We start from the raw sequence: 16,306 nt of genomic DNA, 5'->3' as shown, positions 1-16,306 counted from the left end.
AGCAGCTGGAGTGGAGGAAGAACTGGAGGCAAGAAGCCACATTCCCTTCTCTCAAAAGCAACTCCTTTCAAACCAGCTGCTTGCCAGAGAGCTCATTTACAGCTCCACTCTGCCCTCTCTATTTGTCCTCATGCCAAGGTTTCTTGGAGAGATCCCAATTTCACGTTATTTGTCCTTATCCTCCCCTGAGTGTGACTCAATTTAAACTGCTTTCACAAGTTTCTCCTATTTCTCCGAAAAGTCCTTCTATATCAGAGTGGCTGCACAAGGACCATGTCCCCCAGTACTTCACCTTATGATGAGTCAATGCCTTACAGGCTGTACTATCACACAGCAGTTCCTGGAAGGACAGAAGCCTCTATCCAGCATAAGATGGTGTAACAGGACATATTCTCCCCTCTCTGTGTCTCGGCAGGCTGTTCCAGCCCTACAGGAGCAAATTGGCATTTGAGACTGTAGCCATGTTGCCCAAGAGGCTGTGGATGCCCCATCCCTGCAGGCATTCAAGGCCAGGCTGGATGTGGCTCTGGGCAGCCTGGGCTGCTGGTTGGTGACCCTGCACATGGCAGGGGGTTGGAACTGGATGATCGTTGTGGTCCTTTTCAACCCAGGCCATTCTGTGATTCTATGATCCCACAACAAGGAAGCCTTGGGGTTGTGATCAGTAGGAGTCTGAACACCCCTCTAAATTCATTAACAGTATAAAAATACAACAATAATCTGAAGTGTGAGCTGGAATGTTTCTGTTCTGAGTGGCATCATTGTGCTGATGGCAGGACTGACCTTGATGTCGCTGGGCTGAGCCATGAGCATGCCCTGGAACACCTTGGAGAGGTCTCTCAGGTTGAAAGTGTAATGCGACTTTGTTGGTGTGGGCAACAGCTGGGATGTGATGGTCAAATACACGTAGATAGTGGCATCAACCAGGGGCTTATTCAAGTCTTTGACTGCATCTGCTCCAGCTGCAAAGACAGAAGACAGAGAGGGTACCAAAGTGACAGCTCAGGGTCAAGAAAGTCCCAGCAGTGCAGACAGGAGGCAGAGGTGCTGCTAGGATTTGGCCAAGAATGCACCTCTTTTCCCCTCCTGTTTCCTAGTATGGACATTGTGTGAGGCCCTGAACAAGTCCCAGCTCATTGCAATAGGGAGCTAGTCAACAAATTTCCCTTATGAAGGGGGTCAGATCCGAGAAGGGCAGAACACATCACAATAATTCTGCAGTCTTAAGAATATGTGAACCCCACAAGAAAAGGAGATACCGCCAGCAGGTAGTTGGTACTTGAAATACTCAGCTACTCCTCCTCTCTTCCTGTACTGCCTCAGTGAAGTCTTAACTACTTATAAGCTAGAAGGTGCCCTCTGGACTAAATCATCATGCAAATCATTGAGCTCAGTGAATGTAAAAGCCTCTGAGGAATGACTTCACCATGTCCCTGAGCTCACAGTCAGGTAGTGGCACCTGTGAGTACTGTAAGCACTCAAAGCTCTGCTTTGCCTTTCTCATAGCCCACCATTCCCACTCCTTCCTGCTGGCAGACTTGCAGAGGACAGCACATTTGCAAAGAGGATCCTAAATTCCCACCCTGTCAAATACAAGAGGAACTTCTTTCACTTCAAATGAACCCATTTTTTTTCCATGGATGGCTGTAGCACAGTGATCAGATCCTCCCTGCTCAGCTGCCCACAGACTGCAACAGATGGGGAGTAACAGAAGGTTTACTCCTGCACAAGGCTGTTGTCTGGGCAAGTGTCTGCCTGCTGAAGGCACAGGTAAAGCTATTCCATGCTGTGCCCACCAGCCTGTTCAGTCTCTTGCATCTTTCTGCTCTTACTTACGCACTGGATCTCTATGACTTCTTTCTCCTAGGAGGCCAGCTAGGAAACAAAGACAGAAAACACAAGTTACTGCTTTGCTTGTGGAGGTGAAGGATATCTGCACCATCTATTGCAAACACAACTCTTTAAAATGCACAGGCTGTGTGATATTTAATCAAACCATAAGAGCCAAACTTGAAGTTGGCTGGTTTGGCCCAGAGACCAAACAGCACATCAGTTCTGTTTGCTGAGGCTCAAACAACAGTTTCTCATGAACACAATTAATTCAAGTTCCATTGTCTAACACTTCCATTAGCTCACCAACATTAAATGATCAATAATAACCCCCATTACCCCATATTGGGTTGACTTGTGATAGGAGGAGGAGGCAGTTGTCTGCTGTACTTACCCATCCAACTGCCGAGGATGTTGGAGAAGATGGTCTTCTTGCTGTCGTCATCCATCTCCGTGAAGGACAGGTAATTGAAATGACGTGTGAAGCGTGGAGTAACAGCGTTCCTTCCCCCTCCAGGAGGTCCCATGGCACAGACAAAATTAATATCCACCAGCTTCTTAAATGTACCTTGAAGAAATGTGAAAGCGGGACTGAATGCTGAGCTGAAACCAGATCTCCCCAGAAAGGATGTGCATCTATCAACAGGCCAGACATGCATCTATCAACAGGCCAACTCTTGCCAGGGGTACTGGGCAAAGACCTGGGTCGTACCGATCAGCTTCCTGTCGTACCAGCCCTTGTGGTCCATCCACTGCCGCAGCAGCTCGATGGGTGGCTGTGCACCGTATGTCTCCAGCGTGGGCATGTTCAAGTCATCAATAAAGAATATGAAGTATCGTCCAACTGCAGGCCCAAACACTCCCTTCCGCCTGTAAGGAAGAGCTGTGTAAGGACACAGGACTCACAGAAGCACTCCTAACTCAATTCAAAAGCAGTTTTTTTCCTCCATTGGTTTCCTGAGTCAGCAGTTTCAGCTTCTTTACACTTATAAAGCCCTTCACATATGAACCTTTGCATGGAAAAGATCTAATGTAATGTTTGATGCGTGAGCTTTGCAATTATACGGGCACAATCTTGTATCCTCATGGCCAGTGCCAATGAAATGCATGAGTACAAACCCTCCCTTATCCTTTCCACTTTATTGCCGCTGTATTAGTTAAAATCAGCTTTCACAATCCCAGCTCACATCCATTGTCTGTCCAGCTTCATACCCACAGATGTGTTTTTAGTCCCTTTGTGTCCTGGGATGAAACTCAATGGCCAAGCTAATAGAAATACTAAGCTCAGGGATACCGCCTTTGCAAAAACCCAAAGGAAACTTGCCTCTTCTCCAGTTTGCTGTCAATGAGATCCTGAGTTTGGTTGGCAGAGGTCTGTGCAGAAAACGTCAGGAAGTGGCTGATAAATTTGAGAGGCAAACTCTTCAAAAGCTTGTCTGTAATTGTGAGAGTCTTGCCTGTGCCAGTGGGACCAATGCAGAGAACCTAGAAGCACAACCAGCAATACCCACTGAAGGCAATATAGGTTCCTGCCCTCTCAGACTCTCAAAAGCTCAGAGGACAGCAGGCTTGCTGCTTCTTCACTAAGGAAAGAGGTTCAGGCTAACAGATCCCTTAGTTCTGACAGTCCAAGGAGAGGAAAAAGTGCCCCCTGTTGAAGCTAAAAATGTTGAATACAAAAGTAAAGATAAGTCTGGGTACGTACTGGCTTACAGTTGATAAGCAACAGCTCCAGCAGGTGTGCCATTCTGACTGTGTTCACTGTGGGCACGATAATGTCACAGTAGTTGGTATCAGGAACCATGGTGAACTTCGCTGTAGGGTCCAGCCACTTCTCCCAGCGCATCTAAAAAGTATGGGTGCATTTAGAGGGGACAGCTGCATTCATCTGCTTTGAGAATGGCGTTTTCCTATTTCTGCTGTGTTTTCCCATCACAGCTCCTTGTGTAGCAGCTCAGATTCTTGTAGGCTATCAGCTTCCCAGTCCCTCTGTTTAGTCCTGCTTCCCATTACCTTTTGTAATGCAAAGCTGTAATGACCTGACTTGCTTCCCCTGGGTGGGAGGTAGCTCAGAGTTAGAGATCATTGCCCCAGCAACAACACATTTGCCTTTCCTTCTGAAAACTGGAGTCAAAGACTGACAAAGCATTTGCAATAGCTGCAAGAAGCTGCATCCCCTCAGACACTGACATGGCCCTGACAGCTTCTGCTAAGCATCTGACACACAGAACTCCCTGCTTTGCTTCCCCTTCCTGAAACCAGAGCATTTTTCCTCTTACTTCTCACTTCCAGTGCAGGACTGGTGCCTGTTAGTCAGATGGGCCCTGCACGCCCTACTGCTCCACTATCTGTTGTGGAAAAGATGGCATATCTGTCTGCCCTGCTCCTCTTCCAGACTTGACTGCACACAGCTCTTTTACTGCCACACACTGCTTTTAAATGCAGACAGACCATGTAACATCTGAGCATCTCCCTGCAGCAGACACATTTCTAAAGCCCTCACACTTTCCTGAGCACTGGTAGAGGATCTTGGTTAAGGTTTGAAGAATCTGCTTCACAACCCTGAGGGCAGAAACTATCATCCCTCTTTAATGAGATGCTTGGTTTTACTTCAAGCATTCTCACTGGTTTCCTACGGGCTCTTTGATTAAAAGATTCTGCCAGATCTTATGGAACTATTTTGCTTCTCAATCCCTCCCTCAAATTTCTCATCTCAGAGATGGAGGCAAATTATTTTACCTCCCAAACGACTTCCTCATCGAGATCATCTTCAGCGCTGGTAAATCCAGCAGTTAGTTTATAGTCATAAACCAATCCTTCTTCTGGGAAGAGTAGCTGGATCTGTGAGAGTAAAGCCACAGTGAACCTATAGCTGTTGCTTAGCTGAGTTTGTAAGTGGGTCTAGCTGAATTTGCACATAGATTGGCCTTGCAGAAAGGCTGCAGTAATGGGATGCTGCACCTGCCAGGGGCTCCCAGCTCAGGGGTCCTTGAAATGAACATGCCCAAGCAAACCCTTCCAGGCATTCAAGAAACTCTGACTCTTGCTCCTCATTACCACGTCCTCTATAATTGAGAAACTATCTGCTTTCCCTTTACTCACCTTTTCCTTTGCCATCTTCTCCCTCAGCCACAAATTGAAATTAACACGGCCTTGGGAATCTCCAGTAGCACCCACACTCCAGATCAAGGCAAATATAAACCAGGGTTCAATCAGCTCTCCAAGATGAGCCAGATTCTCCTTTGGAATCTTCCTAACTCCCTGGAAACCACAGGAAAAAAAACAGATGAAGTTCTCAGGCAGGGTTAAGGTGAACAAAAATCAGCCTCTTTTTAATGTGCTTGTAATTCTATTCAGAACACGTGTAGCTTTTTTCTAGATGGTTTTTTCACAGGTCTTTTTGAAGTGTTCTGTGGATTAAAACCTCACTGTTTCACTGATGTACCTGAGACACTCCCCTGCCTGAACTAATGTCACTCAGTGGGAGCTGGGAGAAGAATTTAATCCTTGGTTTTTAATTTGAAAGCTTTCCAGGCTTCTTCAATACTAATCCTGAAAGAATCTGCAATCTGAAGTGTTTTGCTGCATAGCTCCGAGCTCTGCTTTCTACCTATTCTCCAATTCCCTCAGCTGTAAATAAATGTGAATCTCTTTCTTACAGCCTAGTAGGCCTGAAGCTTATCATCTTGTGCTCTTCCAATGGGAAAAAGTATAATCCTTTTAGGTTTACCTGCACTTAACAAGATGCTGGATTACCTCCTGCCATGCAGATATGTTATGGGGTAACCTTTCTTTACCAGCATCTCCCATTCTGGTCACTCACACTATGTGACTTACTGCCCTGGAGAGTTACAGGTACTCACACATAATAGCAGCAATAAAATCTCACCTCAGTAGGAACGTAAGGCTGAAACAAACATTCCAATAGCACGAGGAGGCTCCTTGTGAGGTTGCCATCTGTTGAGGCAATTATCTCCTCCCCAGATTCCCGGACAAAGCCAATAGCTTCCTGTAAAGAGAGGCAGGAACAGCTCAGCATCACCAACCAACACTGAACTTTGCTTACCTTCAAGGGTTCTGGTTTCTCTTTGTCCCCCTGCAGGCTACATTAGCAGGGAGGGTACAAGTGAGAATGCTGCCATCTCTTGCTCTGTCACAAACACCACTATTTTGACTGGAGAGAATTATGTCAAACCACTTGATTGACTCTTAACTGCAAGAAACCTTTTGAGTCTCTGCTCACATCACTGCTGTTATTTGCTCCATTCCTTTGCAGTTCTGAGTTTGGGAGCAGAGCAAAAATAGCACGGCTTATTCTTATGACTTTACCCCTGGAGTAACTCCACTGTAAGATATGGAGCTGCACCAGGGATGACTGAGTCCATAAGACAACTAGAAAATAAAATACCCATGGAAGGGATGTAATAGCATGATAGGTTACCTTGAGGAACCTACTGAAAAGAGATGTCAACTGCTTTGAGAACCGCTTCATGATGTCAGGGAGTTTTTGCAGCCAACATTCTGTAAAGGGCTCCAGCCCCAAGATGCTGGGTTCCAAGTAAACCATCCCACAGCGGGAGACTGTAGCAGGGGATGCAACAGCCAAATCCTGGACTTCAAACATCATGGTCATACTCTGGAAATTCCAAAAGAAGAAGAAAAGAAAGGATCTCTCAGCATAACTTGGTGAAGTTGAAATCACCCTCTTTGTTGCAGGGCCCCTCTTGTTGCTATTTGTGCAGCACAGAGAGGGTAAGGCTAAAGTAAGGTAAGGGGGCTGCTACTGAGACATCAGTTTCTGTATAGGTGTAAAGCCAAAGGTAGCAAAAGGAGGAGGGATGAGTTACCTCTGTCATCTTGATGATTTCACCTGAGCTGAGACACAGCTTCTTATTGTCATCCAGCACTGTGTTCATGTTCTCAATCCACAGAGCATCGACTGGCCCATCAAACATGTACCACTTCTTGATGTTGTCAGTGGCCATGGCTCCCTGTCGGATGAGTGAGGAAAGGATTCCATCTGTCCTGTAAAGTGGGAGGAAAGGCTTGGTTCGTCCTGTCTTTGTAGGAATCCATGGCAAAGCTTCAACCACACAAAACAGAGCCATAAAGGGGACAGGGCCATAAGGAGATTAACAGCGCTTCTCACACCTTAGTCTCTGCATAAATGGAAACTCAAGCAGGAGGAGGACACTGGGCTATTGAGATAGACAATCAGGCGCCTTGGCACCGGGAATGAAATGCTCCTTTGTGCCTGGAAGTCATCCCTGAGCATTATTGAAGGCCACCAGCATATTCATATAGAACAATCCAAGTGTGCAGTACGGAGATCGCTCTCCTTCAGAAGCAAAGCAAGTTTTTAAGCTGCTTTATCTTAGTGCAGAGGAATTTGCTCCGAAGCAATTGAATTATTCCTTGTTATGTAGTTCATGCTGCCAGCTGAGCTGCTGTACTGTCTGGGCATGTGTTGGCAGCCAGGCCAAGAGCACAATAAAAGATGTCAGCTTAAATCGTCAGGACTGGCTATTGTAGCTCAGTGGTGAGGGATAAGAACTTGATTGCTTTTGATTTTATGCCACTATCCTAAAGAGTTCTCAGCTTTGAAGAGAAGACCCTCAAAACCAGAAGATAAGGGTATCCAAGCTGGAAGGAAGGAAAGCAGGTTTTGTACTTTACCACTCATGCGTTAATAAGTTAAACTCTCCATAAAGCTGGCCCATTGTGATGGATTTGGGATTCAGTACAGAGTAGCTGACTGGCTCGTAATTCCCACCGCTGGCTGCAGGCTGACCTTGTAGTGATGTCATTGCAGCTGCCAGGACTTCATAACACTGCAGAGGTAGGAGAGCAAGAGAATAAATGGCCACGTCTCTGTAACAACAAAGCCAGGTGCTCACAGCAACTGCATTAAAAGGGCAGTGAGAAAGGAGACATGGGGAAAGGCAGTGTCATGGCAAGAAGATGCCTGGCTGTATTCATAGAAACAAAGGATTTTAGAAGCATGGGGAGGAACTTTCATCTCCTTTTGAGAAAGCATCTTGAGGTGCCACATGCTGCTGAGTAGAGATGTTAAGGCTCAAAGTACATCTCAGCAGCACCAATAAGCCCCAGCTTAGCCTCCCAACTCCAAAGAGCAAGCCACACTATTGTACTTCCCCATGGGCATGACTCAGTACTAAAAGGCAGCATGAAAACATCTTTGTCTCCTGGGTTCTGACTGAGAGAGGCTGGAAATGCAGCACTGTGAACCTCCTGTGAAGTTTAACCCTCTGCATTACTAGATGAGCAGCAGTTTTCCAAGGCCAAGGTAGTGTTTCAACCATACCTTCGTCTTCCCAGAGCCTGCTGGCCCCACTAACATGAGGCCATGACGAACCACAGTGGTTTCATACAGCTGGATGCACTTAGTCACAAAACCTGTACAGGAAGATGAAGTAGAGTGGGTCTGGGACCACCTGCCCCTTTCCTAGGGCACAGCACTGCACTAAAAGCACAAGGCCCAAAGAGAATATTCATTGAGAGCCTCTCCCCTCACCATCAACATCCTTCAGGCTCTTGTTGATGCAGGTTTTGCGAATGGCTTCTTCCAGGATGCCATAATCAACAGGCTGCTCTTTGATCTTGGGAAATAAGTCAGAGACTATACCCCTGAAGAGCTTGAGGTCATCCTGCAGAAATTTGGGTATGTTGGCATCCCTGATAGCCCGCAGGCAGATCAGATCCTGCAAAGATGGAAGGATTTATAACTCCAAAGATCCTGCCTCTCCTCTGTGGCTGCAGAAAAGGTGCCATAAGGCTCCGACAGTGTGAAGCACAAGCATATTCACCTCATCCATAGTAGGATTTTCCTTTTTCAAGTTGCCAGCTGTTGAGATGACAGTCTTCACAGCTCTCATTCCAAAGTCATAGTGGTCCTGAAGGAGGCACAGAGGAAACAGTGTTAATGGATACGTGAGCATGACCTGAAAATCATCATAAATATCATAGGATGGCTTAGGTTGGAGAGGACACTGAAGATCACATAGATCCAGTCCCCCTGCCACGGACAGAGTTGACCCCCACCAGCTCAGGTATTGGGAAGCCACAGTGAGGACCCCCCAGAGCCACCTTCTTCCAAGCTAAACAAGGCCAACTCTTCCAGCTTTCCTTCCTAGGGGAGGTACTTGGTGCCTAGACTGAGAAAACCTCCCATTTGTGAAACATATTCATCACCATCAAGGCATCTACCTGGCTGCTGAGCTGCTCTGACAACAGCTTGAACGTTGTGGTGATCTTCTTTGCAAGGACTTTAGCTTCGTTAAACCCAAAGGAGTAGAGGGAGATCTCAGCAATCATGGAGTAATCCGGGACCATCATAGCCACGGGACGGAAGAGAGCCTGGAATATACAGACCCAACACAACATAAAACAACACGTTTGTTTTTTTTTCCTTGCTTTTCCCAGCAAATTGAAAAGGCTGAGTTTCTGTCTCAGACTGCACAGCATGAGCGTGCCTGACACCTGTCGGGATAGCATGTCTGCAGACTGAAATATGAGGAGCATCTGCTTACAGATGTGATTCAGAGCTGAAAGGGATCCTAGAAACCTTGCAAAATATTCTTTCCTAATCCTCACTGGTGGTCTGGTTAACATCCAGCACACGTATCACACCTCTTCTTCCTGCCTGTGCTCTCTGCATTACCTTTAAGTTTTCAGGTAGTTCTGTCCGTCCTGCGTACCCAGGGTTCATCGTGATGAAGACTGCACAGGATGGGACCAGAGGGATCTCCTTTCCTTCAAACATGAAGTGAGACACCTAGGAAATAAAAGCTGCCATCAGTCTCAAAGCCTGATGTCCAAAAAAGGTAGCTGGATTTTCGACGAGGAAAACAGTGGCTTTCAGTAGTTAAATTATAAAGCACAGCTGGACACAACTGCAGTGATGCAATCTGGTCCCACTGCAGGAATCCACTCTTATCAGCAACACTTTTCTCTGTTTAAGAAATCAGGCTCAGAGAAGATTCCCTGATAGAACACATTTCTATTTGAGCAGGCTTCTGCTCCTCAATGTTTTTTTTCCTGCAGGAGAGTTTGGACCTGAATTAATTTGCGAGAGGAAAAGGCAAAAAGAAACCCCAATCCTTTTAGATCCATGTAATTTCAGTCATTTCAGAAGGGTGATAAAGCAGTGCAGAAGAATTCACAGACAGCAGGTTTCTCATTCCAAGTCAAAGTCAAACAGATTCGGGTCTTAACCCCTGTGAGTCTCCAGAGGAGCAAAAGCAGAAGCTGGCTGCCAGATGGCTGGCAGCTGAGTCCTCCACGTAAAGCCAGCAGTTCATTTTACATTGCAGTTGGGTTTGGTGAACCCACTAAAGCCTGGATAACTCATTTAGATAAACGTGCCGAGCAACTCACAGCAGAGAGATGGCTGCCTTGTATCACAGCTTCCAATTTCTATCATCTCAGTGGATCTTTAACAGAGCGTCTCCCACACTGAAGCCTGCTGGCACAGCAGCTCAGGCTGAGACTGAGTGTGGGCAAGAGTGGCAGCAAAGGTGAGGTTATAAAACTCACCCACAGTGAACATACAATAACCTGACGTGATGAGCCACAGCTGGGTTTTACTTACACCTCTCTGAGCTGCACCTGAACAGAGAAGCTGAGCCTTTGTGGCAGTGCATGCAAAGACAGTCGTTTGCCTTTGTGTTCTTACATTCATTACTTACTCTCTTCTGCTGTGCTTTCTGAATGGTTGTGATCTGCTGGGCCACCACAGACAGCACCTCCATATCAATGCGGTTGAACTCATCAAAGCAAGCCCACGCACCGGAGCTGAGCAAGGAGAGAAACAAGAGGGGAGAAAGGAACATCAAACAGGAGTAAATGCACTGCTGCAGCTTCAGCTAAGCCTAGAAATCATAAGCTCACACACTAAGGAACAAGAAATGGACCCAGTAGCCCAGAGTCATGGTGTACAATGAAATGAGCCATAGCCCATTGCTCCAACTATACATGGCCAGGTCAAGTCCATCTTCCAAAGCTTTGAAAACCACATATAAAGCTGGAAGGCATTACAGGTGGGTAACCTTCCCACAAAGCGTGGTTTAAAAAGTAATTACTTACAAATAAAACATCTGAGAAAAGAACATCAGCCTTTGTTAGAGTAACTAATTCAGATTCACCAGCGTGCAACAGACTAATTGGACCAGCTCTGTTTGATATGTAGAGAAGAGGAAAGCTTCTCTGAGAGCCTTCCTCAGGGTTTAAAGCAATCTCTCTTAGACACTCAATTTCAGAGACACCCAGCAAGCTCTCCTTAACGTTAAGCTGCCCCTGGGCTGAATCTCAGTCCAACACGTATAATATTAGAACAAAAGCCAGAGCTGGAAACATCAGCACAGGTGTCTAACAGAGGACTGGTGCAAAGCAGTTTAATTTGGCCTTAAAGGAACAGGATTTGTTTAAATAACTGGCTCAACTATCCCCACATATTCTGGCAGTTCTATAACTTCACTCATGCTGGAATACAGCAGTCTCCTTCATATGGTTTTGCTGGATCTTTTAAGCTGTTATAAGCAATATCCCCCTATTTCCAGTGACCAGCATCCCTACCCACTCTCAGACAATGACACGCACTGTTGTACCTGGCTAGTCCCTTGAAAAACTTCCCCATTGCCATAAAGTCAAGCTGGTCAGAGCAGTTGAACACCACAGTTTGGACTGCTAGTGCCTTCCCCAGCTCTTTTGTCGTTTCTGTTTTGCCTGTTCCTGCTGGTCCCGCAGGGGCTCCTCCAAATTTCAGGTGCAGAGCTCCTGTAAGTGTCAGGTAACATCTACAACCAAGATGAGAGCAGATAAGAAGTATTTCTACTACTGGCTTTGGGAAAGGAGAAAGGAGCTCTCCAGATGGAGACAGGCAGGAATCCATCATTTATTTTCCTGCAGAGCTGCTTAGATATGCAGCACTCTGAAGGAGTTACTACGTGGCCTTGATTAGTATTCATGGGGGCCTGCACGGATAAATCCTTCTGCCACTGGCTATAAATTCACTCCCCATAAAAAGGACAGTTACAAAAGGGTGGCACTATTATTGCTGCTGCATATTCCACAGTGTTAGATACCCTTTTATAGTTTGCAGAAGAGCTCCTTAGCTATCAGGAGGGCATTTCAGATGAGTCAGAGCGCTGCACTAAGAAACAGGAGAAAGTCAGCAAATCAGTGTGAGCACCGATCACTAGGAACACAGTGGGGACCAATGCCAGGGTGTTCTATCTCACAGAGACCATTACTGTACAACTGGTTTCTATTTACATACATTAAGAATCAAGCCTGACACATTCAGACTCTTGGTTTCAGCTCTCATGAGGCTTGTTCCTCCAGAAGAAAAAAGAAGGTACATTTACTACCCCAAACCCAATTTCCTTACCTGTCAGTGAGGGGTGTGATAACGAGGCGGCCGGTGTTCCCAAGATACTCGTAGCCATACAGAAATTCAGCATTGACTGCTCTGATGTACAGGTCCCCTTCCGTCCAGTAGGATCTAGTGATGAGCAAACACGACACCAGAAAGATAAAAGCCCTCTGGCAGACAATACATCAGCTCATAGAACTACAGCCTGTGGGTTCAGAGATGTGAATTGCCTTTAGAGAAGAAGAGATAAGGTAGTACAAGGTCTGTCTCAGATGTCTTAGAAATGGCATCTGTAGGAGACCTGAATCCCACTTCTTACAGGGAAGTTAGAGGTGCCTCACAGATACAGCTCACAGATTGTGCAAACACTTGTTTGTCACAGACACAGCTGATAGGGGAAGAGAATAAAGACTGGCCAGGGAGGCCAGGTGAGGTCCAACAGCTGAGCTCCCTACCTGAGCTGGGAGATCCACTCAAAATCATTCACACTTGCCACATTCTCCTCGATCAGCTTTGCTGCAACATCTTTGGCGTGAACCTCGATCACAATGAGAGCTGACATCACTGCTCGCTGCATCTTAGACAGTTGGCCCCGGACCACAGCAACCAAATCAGCCAGCTGGGGGAGGAGAGGAGATCAGCACTGCCCCTTTGCTTCCCTACAGCAATATTATCAGTCCTCAGGTTAGAGACTTATGATGACAAACATCCTAATGATTATAATGATAGCAAACTGTTACTTATTTGTTTGAATTCCAGTACTCAGGTCTGCATTTCCAAACAACACCCTGTAGTGACACACATGGAGCCAAGCAGGTTTTGGGAGCTGATTTCAGGTTACATACACGTGGTGGTTCAGGCTGAGAGATAAAAGCACGATCCTTGGAAATTCTGATGGTACAGCAACGTTTCTGCTCCAGCAGATTGACCTGACTGTATTTATAAGCTACATATCTGATGTCAGAACTGAACTTGTCGATCAAGATCTTACCTTTATATTCACTTTCCTACCTGAGCACTCAGCTGTGGGAAAAGCCTGCTGGACAAATCTCCTGATTCCAATGCTTCAGACACCTCCTTTGTCCAGAAAATCTGACAGCCAACAATGGTCACCTGGCCAGGCCATTGCAAGACCCACGTAGTACGAGGTGTCTTAACAGCAAGAGAAAAACTTCAGTAAGAATGACTTGCTAAGGATGCAGCTCACAGCAGGAAATAAGAACCGAGTTGTTATTTAAGAAGCTTTCCTTATTTCACTAATTTTTTATTTTCTACCAGCATAGCTTTTATACAGATACCAGAACTGAGACACATTCCCTGTGACCACTGGCTGTTGCCTTTACTGGCCCTCAGTACAGTGTGTGAAACACAAGTGCTGGTGAAGACCTTCTAAGAGAACATCCTTTCTAAGAAAGTATCCTTATACAGAAGGAGCTGCCTGGAGGGAGGAATAGCAATGGGTTCAGAGGACTGTTCTATGGTATGGGGAAGTATTCCATGGCTGCCAAATCAGCATAGAGTTTGCATTCTCTGGACCATGAACTCATCTTCACTGTTGTGCTGAACAGTGCCTTCTGCAGGTTGTATTATACAACTAGTAGAGTATCACAGGTTCATTAGCCTCATAACCAGTGATGTCTACGGCAAGTCTAGGACCAAGTCACCAGAGAAGAGCAAGTCTGTGATAGAACTCTCACCTCTGGGTAAACACCAACCGATCTTTCTATGTTGTCCCTTACACTGGCCTTCATGGATTTCTCAACCTCCAGCAGCCACTCCTCCACATTTTCAGTGGGATAAATGGCAGCAGACAGCTCCACCTCTTCTCCTTCAGAAGAATACATGTGTGTGATCTGCAGATCCTCCTGGAATTGTAGCTAATGAAGGAAGCACAACAGGAGATGTGAATGACAAGTTTCTTTTCTATCCCTGCCTTGCTGCCACTGAATGACAGCCAGGACATAGCATAGAAAGCTCACTATAAATCTGGTGCCCAACTTGGCTGATAACAAAGTGTGTCACAGACATGCGAGACAAACCTCCTCAAAAAATGGAGGAGGATCGTCCTAAAATAAGAGATTCACATCACAGATTTTGTTTGAGAGCAGCAAATCAAATTGTTGGTGGGATGAACATTTATCGGTGCCTGTCTGGAATTCAAACCCTCAATTCTTGTTCAATTCTGTAGATTCAGGTCATTTTTCCTTGAGGTCAGAGTGCCTGGTTTTAAAAGTAAAATTTTAACAGCTTCTCTGCTGCCCCGGCAAATCACTGACAGTCCCCTTATTTATTCCAATGGCTTTGCATCGGGTTTCTAGTTCAATTTCCTTTCTATCTTCCCAAGCTAATGACTAGAAGATTGGTTCCCGTGTCTGAGCATTGCAGCGGTTTGAACTGTGTCTAGCCCTGCAGTCTGAAGTCAATCAGGAATAATAAAGAGGAAAATAGCAGGGTTAACCCCACCCAGCTCCTAAGTCAGGATGAAAGCAGAAACTCAGCTCAGTTTAGGCTTGTTTACTCCCTCCTGAGGTTGTCCTCAAGTGGGGCATTCCACCCTCACCAGGTGTCTGTGAGTCAAGAGCTACGTCTGAGCTCTTTAGCAATTAGGCCACTGAACAAGATGATCTAATGAAGGATGTTGCTGTCTGTGGGAGCAAAGATCCAACACAAATCCAAACCCAAATCATTTTGTGATTCTATTTCTCCTAACTTCCACGGTGAGACAGACAGGTATTCCCAGGATATCTCCTGTCTGCTCCTCCTTCGTTGACCAACTAAAAACCTTCCTTTTGCAGAACCCTGTTGTCTAAAAGGTAATCACGTGTGTCCAGTTCAAAGGCACATGTCTGGCTCTGAGACGTCTAAAGTGAGATGGCTTGAATCCCAAATCCAAGGCAGCCAGTTAACTGTGGAGAACTGTTCTGCTCCCATGGAGCATGTTGGAGATGTGTTCTTATGCTCTGCAGACTGAGAGTCTTATCTACCCCAACTCTTTTCTTAGTGCAGCTCAGAAAAGGGCAGAACTGACTCAAGCCTTTTATCCCACACAGAAGAAAGAAGCTGCCTGAAAGAACCAACTCAATGATTTCTCCTGGTGGCAAAGTTTGCATCTTGCAGTGCCTACAGTTATAGGTTTACAGGAGATACATTTCCATACATCAGAATATGAGAACTCCCCCAGATCTCAGAACACCCCATGACATCAGCTCCCTAGAGGTGGGCTAAGCCTTTAAGTGCTTGCTTTGCCTTACCCGTGCAATGTTCTCAAAGCATTTCCGAAGGTGAGGCTGGACAGCAGTGGGATCTTTTGTCTGGGATAGTATTTCCAACAGCTCATCATCCGAAAGGAAGTAGAACCTGAAAACAAAGGTTGAGCTCTGAGAGGAGATTCTCTTGAACACAGCATCATGAACGGAATCAGGCAAGATGAGGAACAAGCCCCTTCTTTGTATTTGTGTAGAACTATCAGCCATGGCCTAAGCCATCTACCCCTCTCTCTCTCTACTTATTTATCAACTACACCCACAAAAAGCAGCTTTCAAATAGTAGCATTCCTTTGGGAATAAGGCACAGTTGGGTGGAGGTTATTTTGCTTCACATCATCATTAGCAGACAAATCACAACTGAAAGGCACAGATACACGCTATACTACCAGACTACCCTTAACTTCCAGCTTCTGTGCCTGCCTGTATTCTCCCCATCAGATGGCAGCATTGAAAGGCGCAGCATTTCTTGATGTTTACACTCCTATGACAACATCATAAGCTTATATTTCTCAGCTGTGCTCTTTCTTGGCACAGTTAACTGGAGCGAACCACTCCTTTCCTATGTTCTGAACCAAGAAGTGTGATCCAGCCTACTGATATCTGAGGTTACCTGGGAAAAGCACCTCTCTTGGTCTCCAGGTATTCACTCAGCCCTTTCTGCACAAGCTCCAGTAACTTGTTACATTTTTTCAGGCTTTCTAACAGTGCAGGATCAGGACACAAAGACATCACCTATAGGCAGAGCAGGGACACGGGAAACATCAGTATTCTGAGCATGTGGGCATAAGGTACTGGAGATAATTGAGCTGCCCACTGG

At 46.0% G+C, this 16,306-nt stretch overlaps 1 protein-coding gene across 1 annotated transcript in view; it reads right to left on the bottom strand.

The window, feature by feature from the left end:
- DNAH1 (dynein axonemal heavy chain 1) overlaps nt 1–16,306 on the bottom strand; it is a 58,168-nt gene that overhangs the window by 21,774 nt on the left and 20,088 nt on the right. Inside the window, 25 exon segments of the mRNA XM_032447293.1 lie at nt 780–962; nt 1,837–1,875; nt 2,225–2,398; nt 2,543–2,700; nt 3,155–3,315; nt 3,536–3,676; nt 4,570–4,671; nt 4,933–5,091; nt 5,720–5,839; nt 6,272–6,466; nt 6,678–6,855; nt 7,507–7,661; nt 8,156–8,247; nt 8,366–8,552; nt 8,658–8,744; nt 9,058–9,207; nt 9,512–9,625; nt 10,539–10,644; nt 11,457–11,645; nt 12,239–12,352; nt 12,679–12,842; nt 13,235–13,375; nt 13,921–14,100; nt 15,475–15,580; nt 16,100–16,221. Coding sequence (XP_032303184.1) covers nt 780–962; nt 1,837–1,875; nt 2,225–2,398; nt 2,543–2,700; nt 3,155–3,315; nt 3,536–3,676; nt 4,570–4,671; nt 4,933–5,091; nt 5,720–5,839; nt 6,272–6,466; nt 6,678–6,855; nt 7,507–7,661; nt 8,156–8,247; nt 8,366–8,552; nt 8,658–8,744; nt 9,058–9,207; nt 9,512–9,625; nt 10,539–10,644; nt 11,457–11,645; nt 12,239–12,352; nt 12,679–12,842; nt 13,235–13,375; nt 13,921–14,100; nt 15,475–15,580; nt 16,100–16,221 — 3,517 coding nt within the window.

The sequence above is a fragment of the Coturnix japonica genome, chromosome 12 (assembly GCF_001577835.2).
Source record: "Coturnix japonica isolate 7356 chromosome 12, Coturnix japonica 2.1, whole genome shotgun sequence".
Taxonomy (NCBI): Eukaryota; Metazoa; Chordata; class Aves; order Galliformes; family Phasianidae; genus Coturnix; species Coturnix japonica.
The sequence above is the reverse complement of the archived record's forward strand: the minus strand, read 5'-3'. Positions and strand labels throughout refer to the sequence as shown.